We start from the raw sequence: 18,527 nt of genomic DNA, 5'->3' as shown, positions 1-18,527 counted from the left end.
CTCTTCTAAATATTTTACACCAATTATCTCATCTCAGTTAATCCTCCCAAAAGCCCTCTGAACTAAGCTGCTATTATCACCCCACTTCAACTACAGGGGAACTGAGGCATAACCAGTGTGAGCAATTTGCCCAAGAACATATAGGTAGTTAGCAATAGAGTCACGCAGTCTGGCTTTAAAACTGAGGACTCAACCACTAGTCTGTTCTACTTCTCAGAAAATAAGATCAATCATATAGAATAGTAAAACATGTCAAATAGTCTTAAAAGCAAGACCCCATACAGAAGAGTTACTTAACCAAGACTTGACTTTGTGATTAAAAATAGGATGATATCAATCTTTGATGAATTCTCAAGAGGATTAAATGAGATAATATATACCACTACTACCTGACCCCTACAAGGACACACAAAAAATACATATAAATGAGAAAAGGAGACAGACTCTAGGTCACCATTGCAAAAACTAATAATTTTCTGAAGAGAAGCCATTCAGATCACCAGAAAAAGCCATATTCACTCATTGATCAGGCTCCCATTTAATTACTCAGTTTATTGACTCATTGATGCCTTTCAAACTCATCAGTACATACTGACAATAAGAGGTGCAAGGACTGTGACCCAGCCACATTTACACCTGACCTGGCAGCTGTCCACAGCATTGGCTCCCTGGAGTCATTCTCAGAAGAAAGGCCTTGGGAATTATGGAGATAATTCTGGAAAATCAGAAGCTCCTGTGGCAATGCTGTATCACAGGTGAATATAAAGTGTATTCATTTGATGTGGAGCCAGGACTCCTGCGTCTGAGTCCTTATTTTGCCAATATTTTCAACCTGTGTGACCTTGGGCACGTATCTTACAGAGCCTGTTTTCTCTTCTCTAAAATGGAAAGAGAATAAGGGGGCTCTACCTTGATGGCAATGGGTTTTTGTTGATGTTGTTGTTGTTGCTGATACCTGCCTCTCAAGACAGCAGTTCAGTGGTAGAATTTTAACCTTGTATGTGGAAGACTCGTGTTGAATTCCCAGCCAACGCACAAGTGCCGTACCACCTGTCCGTGGAGGCTTGCTTGTTGCTATGATGCTGAACAGGTTTCAGCTGACCTTCCAGCCTAAAACAGACTAGGAAGAAAGGCCTGATGATCTATTTCCAAAATTCAGTCAATGAAAACCTTACTGACCACAATGGTCTGATCACCAACCTATGATGAAAATGGCATAGGACCAGGCAGGTTTCATTCCATTATGCATGGGGTGGCCATGAGTTGGGGGCCAACTTGACAGAAGCTAACAACACTACCACCTGCCTATTTGGACTGTGCTGCTCCAAACCCAGTGCAATGAGATAGGTGAAAGGATTTTGAGAGCTGCAGATTGCAAATGAAAGGCTTTTTATTTTTTATTACTTCTGGTGGATGGAAAATACATTCCAGGCATAGGTCATTCACATTTCCACCATCCATGGACAGGGTGTAGTACCAACTGAAACACATTGCTACTGTGGCTGGGAGATGCTGGGAGATGTCCAGAAGCACAAACTCCCAAACAATTAATTCAGAGATGAGGCTGCATCAGGATATTGACCAGTTCAACCTTGAGTAGTTAGGCTTTTATGTTCAGTGCTAGACATCCACACAGACCTCCCAACTTATAGAGCTGAAGATCAATGCACACTCAGCAAGCTCTTCAGCCAGAGGATGCAGACTTAGTCGACCAATATAACCCCTTCATTTTCAGGTTGAAGACATGGAGAAGTGCAGAGTGGTTTGCCCCAGGTCACTGAGCTGGTGAAAGGGGCTAAGGCTCTGTCAGCAGACAATAGATTAGAATTTGAGCCACTTAGAGTTCCCATTCCTAACCACCCAGGACCTTCAACACAGACTTCAATGTCCATTAGAGGGTACAAAGGGACATTTGTGTACACCCTGATTCTGCAGTGATGCTGCCCACAGTCCTGCCGTGTGCCTAATCACAGTTTAGAGTTACTTTGTGTAAATACACTGTGCCCAGAAATTCTGGATTTTTCTTCTATTCCAGGGGCGGAGGCAGAGTGTAGAGTGCTTCAAATATCAGTTTGTTTGTTTTCTATCATTACCCCAAATATGGCCTAGTTGATGGCACATCACTAGAGCAAAGATCCCTTTTTAAACCAACTTTTCTGTCTTGCTTACTTACAAAAAGGTGCCTTTTAAAATCTGTAGGATGTAGGTGTGTCACATTTCTAATCAGAGTCCAACTAAGTCCAGAAAACTAGTTCTAGTGAATAATAAAGTGACTAATGGAGTAAGTCTAAATGATTATGAGCTAGGTGAAAATTCCATTTTCCTGGTCAAAATAATGTGAAGCTGTTCAATTCTGACACTGTTGGAGTTTGCATATATATATACCTTTTACTCCATCTATAATTTGAATACTGAAAATTAAATGTTTGTAACAAAGCCTGGGCTATCAGTAGTATTAAAAATAAAGGTTGCAAGTATGGAATTTGGCACCTGAGGAATTTGACTGCTCATAAAGAGTAGGAGACCAAGATTCCTTGAGTATCTACTATGTGCCAAGCTCTGCCTTGGGGATCTTTTTCATATGACATCTTGCTTATTCTTCACAAAAGCACTCTCAGACACCTATGAGTCAAACCAAACCAAACTCACTGCCATTGAGTCAATTCTGACTCATAGTGACCCCAGAAGACAGAGTAGAACTGCCCCATACTGTTTCCAAGGCTGTAAATACTGAAATCAAATGCATCATTTTTCTCCATGGAGTGGCTGCTGGGTTTGAACCATCAATTTTTTGGTTAGCAGCTGAATGCCTTAACCACTGCACCACTGGAGCTTCCTTAGACACCTGTAAGATTCCCTTCATTCCATAAGAAGAAATTGATGCTCAGAAAAGTTAATGGCAGAGATCTGGGGTTTGAACCCCAGTTCTGACTAATGCTAAAACCTCCACTCTTCCTCTGACAAGAAATGGTTTAATTTAGTTCCTAGAGAAAACCAAAAAAATCCAAACTCACTGCCGTCGAGTCAATTCCAACTCATAGAGACCACTCCTTGGGTTTCTGAGGTGGTATCACTATGGAAGTAGATCGCCCAGTCTTCCTTCTGAGGAGTGGCTGGTGGGTTTCAACCTCCAGCTTTCTGAGTAGTCAAATGCCTTAGGGACTATGCCATCTAATTTAGAATGTGTAGAATATTACCCCTTCATCCAATAAATAAGGCAAACTTGTGGTATAGTGATTTAGTGCTCTGCTGCTAACCAAAATGTCAGCATTTTGAACCCACCAGTGGCTTCATGGGAAAAAAGACCTGGTGACCTGCTTCCATAAAAATTATGACCTAGGAAACACTATGGGGCAGTTCTACTCTATCTTATAGAGTCACTATGAGTCTTTATCCACTTGATGGCAACAGATTTTAATCCAATAAATGAACCTAAATTATAGAAAGGCATTCAAGGTTGAAGATGTCAGCTATCCAAATGTGTTAACAAATCCATCTGATGATGACAGCAAAATAGCTCAGGATAAACCAGACATACTTTCACTTTATATGCATGATCTCAGTTTAGTTTTACATCCTATGAGGTAGGTGCTATCATTACATTGATTGGCTGGGACGCTGTGTGCCTGGGCTGGGATATAAACTGTCCTTCAGTTCTATCAATGGCTACCTGTAGGAGCTAACTTCTCTTCTTTTATGTCTCTTCTATTATTGTCATTAGGTACTGGTGACTCGATTCTGACTCATAAAGACACCATGTGATAGAAGAGGATTGCCCACAGGGATTCCTAGGCTGTATCTTTATGAGAGCTGATTGCCAATCTTGCATGGAGCCACTAGGTGGATTTCCATCACCAACCTTTTAGATAGCAGCTGAGCACTTAACCACTGTGTCACCAGGGCTCCTTATGACTCTTCTATACAGCTGTCAAATTAAGTATAACAAAGCATGGCTCATAAAGACTGACTACTGACACATTTTACTTCAATTAACTGATGGAAGACAAAACACTTGAAATGTTTTAAAGGGTATATGCCCATGTTAATACATAAAGAAACCATCTCTGAACTGTCAAAAACTCAAAATATGATCAGTGGTAGTGGAGAGGATGGTGATGATCTGGTACAGGTCTAAAAGTCACATACATTTTAACATGTGGAAATGATAAAATAAAAAATACCAATGGAATCAGCTCCTGAAATAAAGGAAGTGAGGACCGTACAATATATCACTGTAATGAAAATGGGGAGACTTTGTATTTCTGACCACAGATGTGATGGTGATATCTAGCAGAGACTTTCACTGTGGAAATGCCCCTCCAGGTCCTTAGAAGGAAATGTGTTTCCATTATCTCTCTGAGATGACTGACCACTGTGGATCTGCTCTGCACAAGAACTTGTCTCTTAGTCTCTGATTTAGCAGTTAGTTATATTCTAACGCAAGAGTTGAATCAAAATAGAAAAAAAGTTCAATCTCTGACACTAATTGCTCTAGGCCATATATGTTCAGGGGTTTTCTTTTAGTAGGCAAAGTTAGGGGAATGTGCAGTGAACTCTGTATAAACCTTCAATTGTCTAAAACACCACTAAGTACCAAATGGTTTCTTGGCTATGCAGTTTTAGAAATGTACCTAATCTCTCTCACTTCAGTTGTTACAGTGTATGCAATATGGCAGTACAGGGTGTGGTTAAGGGTGTGGGCTCTGGAGCCAGATTGTCTGGGTCTGAACCCTAGCTCTGACAACAGCTGTGTGACACTGGGCAGCTGCAACCTCTGTGCTTCAGTTTCTTTGATAAATGGAGGTAATATGGGGCTCTCCTTCCTTCTTGTTGTTGGAAGTTTATGCACCTAAAGTATTTGGAACAGTGTGTGGCATGTAATACCAAAGCAAAAAACAGTTGCTGTTGAGTCAATTCCAACTCATGGTGTCGCCTTGTGTTGTAGAGTAGAACTGTACTCTGTAAGGCTGTGACCTTCTGGAAGCAGATGCCCAAGCTTTTTTTCTGACGTGCCTCTCAAGGTTTGAACCACCAACCTTTAGGTCAGTAGTTGAGTGCTTAACCATTTGTGCCACCTGGACATACAGTAAGCATGTCAATACATATTATATGCAGTTATAGTTCTCCTAACTGATCAAAGCCAAGGTTTCTGTTTCCATGTTTATTATGAGGTCACTAGGAAGGTTGGGCAATCCACTTCCATAGTGATACTGCCTTGGAAACCCAAGGAGGGGTCGCTATGAGTCGGGTCTGACTTGACAGCACATAACAACAATGTGAGTTATGCAATCATTCAATGGAAAGACTCTTCAATGCAAGTAGTCACTATTTATTGTATCGACATATTTACAAAATATTACAAAATGAAATACCACTATAATTTACCATATTACACAAAGCTGCATACAGGCAAGACAAAGTATATGGAAAAACATTTACTTTTGTCTTTGGTATTAGAAATCTACATAAATTCGCAGCATTTAACATTTCTAATACAAAGTATTAAACATTGACAAAGAGATGTAACTGGTAATGTCATGAAAAGGGGCTCTAAAATCCTTAGTTAGAAAACCCCCAGGTCCATGAAATGCAACAGGAAGACCAAACAACATTTTTAAGGGTGGAGTCTATTTGCTAAAATGAACAATACAAGCTAAAATACTGTACACAGGAGTGTTTCAATGTGTGTGAAGTTGCTTTCTCCGTAACATTTGGTTGACAGTAACAGACAGAACATTCCCGAGACAGAGTTGTGGATGAGACTTTATAGGAAAGAATGCAATCTAAGAGCACTCCTCAAGGGTAGAACTTTACTGTACAGACATTTTATAAAACACATTTTAGTGATCATTTACACATATACAAAAACTTAACGGGTTTTAGCAAACAATACTTTTTCTAAAACACAATCACAGTTTACATAATTCTGAGGTAAGCGTCCTGAATCTATCCTAGATGAGAAGTTCTAGCCTGTGAAGGTCTCAGTCCTGGGCTGTGTCCATGGAAAATCAAGTTCTGACATCATAGTTGCTGGGGAGCCAGCAGGCCACACCCACCTCATTTCAGAGATAATCTGACATTTTGGAACTGAATGTTCCTCACCTGGCTCTATTATGCTAATACTGCTGCTGTTTATTTTTTAAAACAAGAAACACTCTGAGTCTTGTTAGAACATGACTTCTGCTTTGGAGAAAATAATCAAAGGCAAAGGCCCAAGTTAGTGTCGTAACTTGACAGCCCTGACTGGGGATTCTGGGCATCCCAGGAAGAACATAGTTAGACTCCTCATATAAACAATGAAGGCTCTGTAAAATAAATGCACTGTGAAACTCATCTTCCCACCATTAAAACACCCCTATGGAGGGCCTGCCAAGGGGAAGACCCTCAGAGAGAAGCTGGAAGCCCTCAGTGAACAAGACATGAAAAGCCTGGTAATCCTCTCTCTGTCCCAGAAATGCATAAAGGACACAACTGTGCTTTCTGGAGAAAATCCTCAACAAAGTTGGTTATGTGACCATAGATATTCCAGGAAAATGTGGGCATCAGGAAATCTCACCCAGATATTCTTTTGGTGGAGGAAAAGGCATGTGTTATAGTAGATACTGCTGCTATAAAATGACTGAGACTGACTATAAATGACAGCCCTTGATCTGTTTCTGTAAACAATGCCACCTTGCTCAGGGTATCTGCAACTACCTATCATACACCAGGCCAGGATTATTTCAGAAAGTGAAGTACATTTCCAAAACCAACCTTTGGAATCATGAAAGTTTTGAAGACTATTTTTTTTTAAAGTTTGTGAAATCAAATCAAGAAATCACATGAATAATCAAAACCCCTGTGGCACACATTACTTATGAAGCAAACCTGAACATTTGCCTCCTTTCTCTTACCATGAGGAACATCTGGGGATGAAAGTGCTCGCCAGGCAATGAGTCACCTTGTTGGACGGGTTTAACAGATGTAATGTGGGCTTTTCCAGTAAGAAGCCCAAATGGTGGAGCTCTAATTTTCTTCTTGCTGGGAAAAGCAAAATTAAGCTTCTGGTTCTCTATACTATCGAAAATTCTGGTGAATGCAATGTGGGAAGAAAATAAATATGCATTAAACATTTACCAATGGCTGATATTCATGGTATCTGACCAGATGTAGGAAAGAGAACATGAACCAATGTGTTTGCATCAGGGCTTCTTTGGGAAAAACAGCTTTTGGCTTTGCCCTCATCCCTGACAATGACAGACTGGCAGGCTGTTTCTTGCACAGCTCTAGGCAAACCATTAATCTGTCAGTACCAGCATCTTTAGAAAATCCCAGCATTAAGACTTAGGAGGGAAAAGGGGGGAGGATGTTGAACAGCCAGAAATGCAGCTTTTTAAACACTTCAGTTAATTCATAGTGCTGTGCAGACTTCTGTTTATCCCTTCTCTGAAATTCCTTGTGCAGAGTGCAAAGCTGGATTGGAATTTATTCATCCTCTTCCACATACGTGGATGGAAACCAGCCCACCTAAAAAAGAAAAGCAACTAACATAGCAACATGATTTTGCATCTGACACCTCAAAGGGTTCTACAAACAGAGCATTTCATTTTTGTAACACCCCAATTAAGTTGGAGGTTTATGCCCATTGTAGGTGAAGTAAATTGGTATAACCAGTCTTGGAAGCCTGATGGAGTGAGTGATAGAAATGCAAGAATAAAACAAGCTTAAACAGCATTCTAAACTGCTAGCACACAAATATATATGTAAATTACATGTAATACAGGGATCTACTACATAAAGATTCCTATTTCTGATACAGAACAGGATGTAAAGACAGAGGTATTATGCCCCGTTCTTTCCAATTTAGATCACCAGCTCTTACAGATATTGTGAACTAGACATAAAGTTTATGCTCTGAGGTTTAGGGACTAAAAATACTGAAATGCTTCTGGTAACACCTCAACCTTTCCCAACAGGAAGTCAAAGTTGCCCAAGGGGAACTTTGTTTATGCTATGGTATTCATTCAACACATATTTAATGAGTGCCTATTATCAGCAAGGGACAGCACCAGTCTCTGGAAGCCAGGGGGCTGGAGGGGGAAGCTGCAAAGGCACTAGAGGGACTCTCACCAGCACCACGGTGGATGCCAATGGACACTGACCCCCTTCATCCAGACACATAACTTCAGTGAGAGGGACAACTCACCCTGCCATTTACTTCTCCTCGCCACCAGCCATTTGCACTCATCTTTGTGTAAATCTTCACCACATCGCCTTTCAACAAGGACAATTCTCGCATGTCCCTTGCACAGAAGTCATACCGGGCGATGGCGATGCCCAGCACTTTGGGGCTCAACACTGTAAAGAAATGATGGCATCAGTGTTGATTTGCAGATGGTGAACAACCATGGACCTAAATCAGATGAACGTCACTGATGCTATCAAATGCACAGCCGTGATTTCATTGCACACTAGCGACCATGGAAGGGGAGCTTGAAAGCAGCAGAACTGCTGTTTCAATTCAATCAGGTGTAGTCAAGCTCATTTCACAAAACTTAAAGCAGGGCTTTGAACCACTTCATTCCTGTTTGCCCCTAAGTTGAGGAGTTACATTGCCACCCCAGATATAATGAATCAAAAGCAACAGTTTAACAAGATCCCCACGTAATTCTTATAAATCTTGTTATAATGTTGATTCTGATTCAGTGTGTCTGGGGTGGAAATGCAAGATCTCAGCAGGGGGTCAAACTAGAATGACCCAGTTCAAAGCCCTGATTTAAAGAGCCATTGTTTGCTTTCATATTCTTCTTAAGAACTTCAAAATAGAGACTAGTTTTTGTTAAGTACCAGGTTAATATCTAAATTACTATCTAAGGAGAAAGAATATGAAATAAAATTCCCAACTGATGGCACAGTAATCTATTTCTAACTAGAACCTCTAAGGTAAAAATCTTTACACTTTTATCTACTGTAAATCTCTAAGTAAACTCTTCAACTAACATTCAAAGCAATTTTTTTTTTCCTCACAAAGTCTCCTGTCAAATCCATTTCTAGTTAAATGGTACTTTTCCCCTAACTAGTCTTTTTGGTTACAACTATTTGGGAATAAACTCATTTATTTATATGTATTTATATATATTTCACTTATGTGAAGAAGCCAGAATCAGAAAGGACACCAAACACTATCTATAGATCTCCTTTCTCTCAAGCAGATATTATTGCCTTACAAAAAACCTTCCTTATTCAATTTGTCAGGATGTTCATGTCCTATATTCAGAGGTACTCCTTCAGAGGGAGGGATAGTAGTAGGGGAGCTAACTCATTCCCTGCTCTTGCCTACACTGGGCCTGTTCTGAAAAGAGAACTCTGTTCAAGTTGTTCGTGATAGCCCAATCTTCCTGCAAAGGACTGGCTGGTGGGTTTGAACCACCAGCCTTCGGGTTAGCAGTCAAATGCCTTAGGCACTATGCCACCAGAGCTCCCTGTGTTTCATAACACATTTTCTATTAACTTCTCTACCTGTTGCTCTTTGGGGTTATAAAGTGTTTTCTGTTATATGTCCAGTGATTCTGAGAATCACTCACCTCAGATTGGTAGAGGAAATTAAGTGTAAGAAAAGGAGACAAATGGGAAACGTCACACATCTGCATTTCTAACAGCCCCCAGTGCCCAGGCAGCTACAGCTGGGACCATTACCCTGGAAGGGCCCACCCACTTTGAGACAGGGATCTCTAGCCTATTTTCATGGCTTTGTAACTTTTTACAGGAATTTTTAAGTCCCCAGGCATTGATCATAAGATAAATCAATGGCAAGGCTGTAGATTTCACAACTGTAAAGGGAGTAAAAATTGGTCATTTTATTTTACTGTACAGGACACAAACGTCTTTAATAGTTTTCTTACTGAAAACTGTTCCATTACTGGAGCACTACTCTTAGAGTTGGTGCACATAAAAACACCCCTGTGATGGAAAAACCCAATCGTCAACTTAACTGTGTGACCTTGCACAGGTCTCTTAACTCCTCTAGGCCACATTTTTCTCATCTATAAAACGAAAGGTTTGAACTAGATGACTTCCACGTCCTTCCAGTTCTAAATGTTATGATTCCATTGGGATCTACAGACTAATTTTTAAAAATCTGTAAGAAAACATACTTTACTTAGCCATAATGTACTCCACTAAATGTCATACAAGGAGCCATTAAACTCTGTGGTTAATGACAGAAGTTGAGACCAAAATGCCCATGTACCAGCTGAAGAGCTATAAAATTGATGGGTACCAGTCATTCGCTCCAAGCAATACTTTTTCCTTTTTACTCTTCTATTTTGGAGACAAAGTTGGGATTTTGGTTCTATTTATTTACTAGATGGAGATGCATAAGCACTAGCTTTTTTCAACTAAGACTTTAGTTTCCCAAGAAAATGAATGATTTTGGAAAGTGCTTCAACACCATCCCCTTTGATGTATTTCTAGTCTCCATCCCTCTTCAGTCTCTCTCCAACAGCTAAAATATAAAATGTCTTACTGAAACACATAAGATAAGCACACACAAAACCAGGAGTGAAATGTCATGACAAACAAGGACTTTATGACAGAGAGGGAAAAAGTGCATGGTGGTAATGAACCTCGAGGAATTACTTGCAGGGAGATGTATCTATGTGAGAAGCCATACACAGAAGTCAAAATATTTTATTTGCAAACAGAAGCAAATTGAAAAGACATATAAAAGCAGTAAAGCAGTACCTGACCAGAAAGGAGTGGAAGAAGGGGGGACAAAGCTGTAGTCTGGAGGAGTTACAAAAGAAAACCCACAGAACAAAGAAGGGTCTTAGAGAAAGAAAGAAAAAGAGAGAAGCAAAAGAGCATTTAGGTATTAGCAATAAATATCTTAACATAGCTATTTTGTTTGTAATCACAAGGAAATTGTCACATCAAAGTTAGAAATCTTAAGTTTTACTTTTCATCCATTTTTCTAAATTAAGAACCAGACAAATACATACTCTGACATTTGGTTGGCTATAATTCAGAGCTGTCTATCCCTTTACAGAAAATATAGCATACCTACCCCATGGTGCCATCTTTAAACTCCACCCATCCAAAGATGGCTTTTTTCTTTTTCTTTAATTCTATTTTTAAAAATCTTTATTGAGGAGTATTTCACATAAAATGCAAGTCACCTATTTTCAGTAGATACTATGATGCTTCCCCACCCACCCCCACTTCCTTCTTCCCCCATTCTCTGCCAGCCATCAATCTTCTTTGTCTCCAAGAATTTACCTACTCCAGGTATTTCACATATCTGAGATCATATAATATTTGACCTTTTGTGCTGTAGTGGCATGTATCCAAACTTCATTCTTCTTTATAGCTGAATAATATTCCACTGTATGTATGTGGTATGTGTATGTATGTGTGTGTGTGTGTGTGTGTGTGATAATAACTTGTTTATCCATTCATCTGTTGGATTTCATCTGTGATGAGCACTTGGATGGTTCTCCACTTTTTAGCTATTGTGAATAATGCTGCAATGAACATTACTGTACACGTGTCTTTTGAGTCACTGCTTTCAATTCCTTTGGGTATATACCTACGAGTGGAAGTGCTGGGTCATATGGTATTCTATGTTTTTTTTTTTTTTTTAACAAACTGCCAGAATATTTTCCACAACAGTTACACCACTTTACATCCACACCAGCAACGTAAGAGTACTAGGATTTCTCCAAGTCTTCCCAATGCTTGAACTCCATTTTTTTTGAGAATAGCCACTCTAGTGGGTGTGAAGTGGTACCTTGTAGTTTTGGTATGTACTTCCTTGATGACTAATGATGCTGTATGCCTTTTCATGTAATTGTTGGCCATTTGTGTATCTTCTTTGGAGAAATGCCTGTTCATGTGTATTGCCCAATTTTTAACTGGGTTGTTAGTCTTTTTGTTGTTGAGTTTTAAGAATTTTTTTAATAATAAATTCTAGATATTAAACCCTTATCCAATAGATGGTTTCCAAACATTTCCTCCCATTATGTAGGTTGTCTTGGCCTTCTTCTCTTGATGTGGTACACAATTCCTCCTTTACATGAGTGGAAATACTTACTGTATTTTCTTCTATAAATATTTAACTGTGACGTATACTTCATACTATAACTGTTGCAAAGAAAAGCTTGTATGATGGGGCCAATGAACTATTCAGGGCCCACCCAAAATTAAAGAAAATCATGCACAGAATTTGTCAGGAACCACTCCACTCCCCACTCCACTCCCAACCAAGCATGTAAATGGGCAGGTTTTTTTTTTTCCAATAGGAGAGAAATACAGTTAGAAATGAAACATAAAGCACTCTGAATCTTTTTATAACTGGAAAAATATAACTAAGTCCCCCAAATTATAGGGATGTACAGATTCTCAAAAGCATTTTACTTTACTCGTAGTAAGAGCTAACTAACATTTATCAAATAGGTTGAAGTGTTCAATACCAAGCTGAATGCTTTATGTCCTATATTTTATTTAATCATCATAACTCTAAGAGGAAGACACTAATACTATTTCCTTTTTACATATGCGAATAACCTAGATTCAAATCCAGCCAATGTGACTCCAGAGTCCAGGTTGTTAACTGCTGCACGACTATACCCCCACCACTCTGCCTCAGGTATCACCAAAGACGGTTATACAGTTCTGCCCATCAACACCATGGAGCCTTTACAAGTGAAAAGGAAGGCATGGTTCTAAGCTTTCTCTCAATATTTATTCTCCCCTTCTTCCCTGTAATACATTATTTAGAGGGCTATGTTTGCCCAGAAAGAACAATGAATTTCCTAGTCTTCCTTCCAGGTTGGTGTGGCTAATAGGACTAATTCTGGGCAATGGGATATAGGCAAAAAAAAATCCTAAGGCAACTTCTGTATCCTTTCCTTAAAAGACACCTGACACATGCCCTTTACCCTTTCTTTTGAATCTTTATTGCATACTGTTGCTTGGAGTATGAAAGCTCTCATTTGGGGCATGAGAAGGAAGGCCTCACCTTAAGGATGGTGAAGTATGAGCTTGAAGGAATCTAAGTCACTGTGGATTTTATGTAATAGAGATGCCCCAAACCAACCTCCAACCCTGGAGTGACTACGTCCATTTTTTTTAGGAGAAAGATAAATAAAAATCTATTTAGTTCAATGATTTGTGGGTTTCTGTCCCTTGCTGCTGAACCTAATCTTAACTGATACAAAAAGCTTGCTATATGAGGTGAAAGGGGGCTAAGTAATCTAGAAATAAGTTCAAATGATCTTCTAATATTCAGGTCCCTTCATGATTTGAGAGCCATAGACATCTTCCAAAGTCAACATGGAAGAGGCCCTGGGGATACCTAAGAACAGCTTCAGTTTATCAAGGGGATTCTAAGATACCACCCAAGTAGACTGCCTAGGGGACTAAGGGGAAGCTATTCTTGCTATCATGGACTTTGGAGCCCTCATATACACATTGGTGTCAGTTCACGACTTATGTTTCTCATGAACAGCCTCACATGTTTACTTTTTTTACCTACCCTGAAATATATTATTGTTGATTCTTCTTCATCCCATTGCATGCTCTACAGTAAACATGTTTTTAAAATATGGTAGCACAGGCCATTGCAACCATGTTAATATTCTTTCCAATTCATCTATTGTCATGCAATATACATTTTCATTTCCTTGAGATCAAGATACACTCACTAGTAGAAAGAGGACAGGATGCCATGTCTAATGTAATGTGTTAACTGGCACATCCCTAACTTATCACTGGCAGAAAATCTGGTGCCAAGATTCCTACTGATGTCTGTGAGGACTTAAATTGGGAGTTTCCAATCTATATACTACTTCTTGTGGCTATGAGAATTTTCTCCTTGAACTACTTCCTCATTATCCATCCTTGATACTCTCTCAGGGACTACTTTATCCATAAAGTCATAAGACTGTATTTTCCCCACATTTCTATGATGTTAATTTAACTCTAACTTCTGAAACATGACAAAAGGTGAGTTTGCTCCAGAGGAACGAATTGATAAGTCTATGAAAATATGTTGCTGTTAGGTGCCATCGAGTTGGCCCCAACTAATAGCAACCCCTCGTTGGGTTTCTCAGGTGGTATCACTATAAAAGTAGATTGCCCAACCTTCTTTCATACAGCTAAATATAATTTAAATAATCTCAATAATAGGTAGATATATTAGATCAGATAACCTGTCTTGGAACTTAAAATAGTTAATATTCCTGAAGTAATTATCGATAATGCCTCACCACAGGACCTGAACATCTGTTTTCCAATATGTAGAATCAGTGTGTTATCACTGTTTCTTATCTACTCTTAAAAGCACTTGCATTTAATTCCAAGTAATTATAAGTAGAATTTTAAAAAATCTTATTCAAGCATTATAATTCTAACTAAAAGTGGTTCTTTATCCTGGCTAGGTTCTTGGCCTCTCTGCTGGTTCACTGGGAACACATGTATTTCCCAATGAGTGGAATGGATTGTCGAATAAGCCTTGGCTCCTCACCTGAATTCTGGTTTAAGACTTCTAATATCTTTAGGGCACTGCCATGAGGCACAGAGATTATTTCTGATTTAACTTGTTTAACACCAACCTTCGGAGCTCTGGTAGCATAGTGCGTAAGGCACTTGACTGCTAACCAGAAGGCTGGCAGTTCAAACCCACCAGCCAGTGGAAGGAAGGTTGGGTAATCTACTTCTGTAGTGATACCACCTTGGAAACCCAAGGAGGGGTCACTATGAGTCAGGGCCAACTCGACAGCAAACAACAACAAAAAACCAACCTTTTCATCTTCCTGTCTGTAATCTAGCTCACCCTCCCCATTTTTTTTTTTTGCAGTGACTCCACTATTTTCTTTGCCAACCACCCTTGCAGATTCAATATACTGTTGGTTGCTCCTGCTTATTCTCTGAGTGACTTCTTCCTGTGAAATATGAAGTTATCCCTTCACTGAATTATCAGCTCTACCATCTTAACCAGGTATTTGCCATTTCTAAACTAAGACAACTATCTTTCAATTTGTCATCTTCCATCTATCTTCCTTTCCATTCCATTCTAAATACTGCTGCCTGGCTAATCACCCTACAAGTGTATTCCATCATTCCATGTCCTAAATTATGAAATCCAAAGTCTTTATTTGAATTCCAGACCATATGATAATCTAGTCCCATCCTGCCTATCTAACCAAATCTTCCATAATTTTGGATTCTCTTTATTCAAACTAGCTTCTCACTACCCTTTGAGGCCTTCAGCCACACTTCTAACTTAAAACTTCTGCTCATTTTGGAATGGTGCTCCTTTACCTTGTTTCTACTAAGTCCAACCTCCCTGTCTTGATAGCCCAACTCTGGCCCCTTCCATGAGCCTTTCCTGACCAGTCTAGACAACATGCGTTACCTTCTCTGTCCTTTCATAACCTTCTATTGGGCATGTGTACCATGGTACTGCCTGGTTCTGCTGTTTAATTATTGCATCTGCTCCCATGTTATATCCCCAACTAGCTGTTGATTCTGGGGGCAGGGAGCAGCTCTTATACTGCTTCTGCCTCCCCCACAGGATCCGGCCCCTTGCAAAGCCAAGCCAGTTGCTGGTATTTCATTTTGCAGACTCTTTTGTCTCCTTCCCCTATTCGTTGAGCTCATCTCTTGCTCACTTCACTGCTCAGTAAGACTTCCAACAAAGAATGGCTCAACACAAAGAAAAGAAAGTGAAATATGTTCTGGGTGTTATTCCCAAGGCTTCTTGAGAGCCACTCTATCAATGGTATTCCTACAATAACTGTAATTTTTTTTCTGAGATGCTGAACAGCTATTAAAAACTATATCTCTATGGCATTAACCATATTATTTCCCTGAGGAATCTTAGGAGAAAAAGGTTAATCAGTTTCCCCTGCCACTCAGTGTACAGCTCTCAGGCAAATATTTTTAAGGATGCTAGGAATGCTTTCCACCTTTCTATACATTGTAGCATGACTTACTATTGCCACTCTGCCTATATGTCATTTTCCACTGCCTTCAAGTCCTCCATTTCCTTGAGCTGGCAAAATAGCATTTGAAAACCTGACATCTATGGAGACAAGTGTATAATATGTTTCTCTGGGAAAGTATGGATTTAAATGTAGCGGTAAGCAATATTAGAATCCATTATTTGATTAAAAAATATTTTACAGAATGGTTTAATCCATTAAATATACTTATATCCATACTGAGAATATATCCACCTATTTCTACACACATATAAAGAAGTATGGTTTCTTTATCAAACTCCTCCTACCATACCAACACACACCTAATGTAAGAATTATTAGTAAGCCTGTATCCTGGCACAGAATTAGGAACAGTTTGGTAACAGTGACAATGAAATGTGAATTCTGAGATTATTATCTTCTTGCCCTTTCACTACCTCACATTATAGATAACCTGTTTGCTCATTTATAACATCATTTTGGTAGCTTCTTGAGAAAACGAACTCTTTTATTCACATTTCTTTCCACTCAGACAATAGTTAAGTCAATGTTGAGACCTTTTGCATTGAAGTAATCATTTGCAAACTGCATGTTGTAAGTAAGGGTCTAAATTGTTGCCTTCTTCAAATACTTTCAACTCCATACTAGCACAGCCAAGAGGAAAACTTGCTCTCAGAGACCATCACAGTCAGGCAGGTCTCTCTGGTTATTCTTCACATGAATGACACTTAGCACTCAATTGAGCTAACATTTATGGAACATCAGCAAATGATGGAACATAATTTAGTGACTTACGGTTTCTCATTATGAATTATTAAGAGTAAAGTAAAATATTATTTACCAACTTTGGTGGTTATGTTTTTGTGTCAACTTGGCTGGGCCCAGTTGAGTGGCTGGGCAGCTGGTGGTAGTTATTCCTCATGATGAGACTGGGAATCAACTCCATGGTGGGACCTAACACAAGCTGCTGAGTAGCTGCTTTGGGTAAGTGGTCTGCTTCTTGTATATAAGAAGCAGCTTTGGGAATGGTCTCTAGCACATGGTGCCCTTCGACCCTGCGTATAGCTGTGTCATTGTTCAGTAGCCTGCCATGTTCTGTCAACCTTGGGGCTTTCAATGGACTTGAATCAACAGCCTGCCGTGTGGTTTGGTAACATCGGGACTGTGTCTTTTTACTTGTCAACCTTGGCCTTGTCAGTCTCAGCAGCTGTCTGAGTGAAGAAATGCCTCTAGCTCCAGTGGGTCGAGAGGAGGCGGTAGAGCTGGACACCAAGGTTGAGGGGCATTTACCCAGCCCCTAGAGCCTGGCACTTTGAACTTGGACTTAAAGCCTCCAAACTGTGAGAGAATAAACTCTTGTTTGTCAAGGCCATCCCATTTGTGGTGTATTCTTGTCAGAGTGGCACTAGGTAATCGAAACACCAACTATTCCAACTTAAACAAAAAACACCTGATGTACTAACACTCTAACTGAAACAGAAGTTATCTGTTAAATAAATTGGAAAAAGAAGTTACCAGCCTAGCTATAATCAACTTATTGGCAAATAATTAATGGATATTATTCAATTCTGAGACTTGATAAAATAAAGCCACAGAACACAAAATTCAAAGAGGGGGAGGTAGAGAACAAAATTTGTAAGGTAGAATAAAAAGTACTGGTGAATTGATACCTGATGCCTACCACTGCATTCAGCAATAGGTTCTGCCTTGATCAGGCCATTAACATTCAAAAGCAAATGAAAATGTACCCAATTTTCAATAACACTTAAAATTTGTACACAGTAGAGATCAAAGCTAAATCAACACTCCTCCTTAGGAATATTAGTTGTCAAATCATAAAGTTTATTTGAACTAACAATTATTTCAAGTATAAGCATTTGCTTATTACTCTCTGGGATAAGCATGAGCTAACACTGTGTATTTAGTTGCAACAAACACATATGTACATTCATTCATGTAACTGTTCATAAAAATATCAGGCTGTTGGACTAGTGGTACTAATCAATACAGGGATCACAGACAGTTTGCTGCCCAACTGTGGCCTGGAGGTCTTTCCAAAGAACTATGTTCCTGTGCTGGGCTTTTTGATGAGGGATCCAAGAGGTTCTTTTCACCAAGATTGTCTACAGATGGCCTAGCAGCAGAGAGCATGCTGAGAATTTAATGAATGTTTAAGGCTGCGATCCTTAACTTGATTTTATTTTAGAGCCCAGGCATGTCTTTTTAGAATCTATGCAACATTCACAGATATATCTTCTGCCCTGATCTCTCCCCCAAATAAAACAAACTAAAAACTCCTGGTTTACTATTTATTGTATGTTATATATTGTCACTGGAAAAACTAGAAATAATTCAGATTGATTGCATTTAATCGAATGTTGACATCTGGAAAGGAGACAAATCACCTTTAACCTGAAATTCAAAATATAACAAGGAAAACTTATGTCTAAAATTATTGGAGATCAAAAAAAAAAAAAAAAACCAAACAGCTACTTAGTATTCCACGCTGCAAGGTACAAACATAAGAAAGCATTAACAAGAAAACAAAATGAGTATAAGACCTTT

General features: G+C 39.3%; 1 protein-coding gene across 1 annotated transcript in view; it reads right to left on the bottom strand.

Moving 5' to 3' along the window:
- Positions 1-7,464: 7,464 nt before the first annotated feature.
- Positions 7,465-18,527, bottom strand: part of VAV3 (vav guanine nucleotide exchange factor 3) — a 539,901-nt gene continuing 528,838 nt past the window's right edge. Inside the window, exons 25-27 of the mRNA XM_042782103.1 lie at positions 10,723-10,806; positions 8,186-8,337; positions 7,465-7,506 (exon numbers count right to left, since the gene is read on the bottom strand). Coding sequence (XP_042638037.1) covers positions 7,465-7,506; positions 8,186-8,337; positions 10,723-10,806 — 278 coding nt within the window. The remainder of the gene's footprint in view (positions 7,507-8,185; positions 8,338-10,722; positions 10,807-18,527) is intronic.

The sequence above is a fragment of the Orycteropus afer genome, unplaced genomic scaffold (assembly GCF_000298275.1).
Source record: "Orycteropus afer afer isolate SDZICR_OR568_19922 unplaced genomic scaffold, OryAfe1.0 scaffold00010, whole genome shotgun sequence".
NCBI lineage: Eukaryota > Metazoa > Chordata > Mammalia > Tubulidentata > Orycteropodidae > Orycteropus > Orycteropus afer.
The sequence above is the reverse complement of the archived record's forward strand: the minus strand, read 5'-3'. Positions and strand labels throughout refer to the sequence as shown.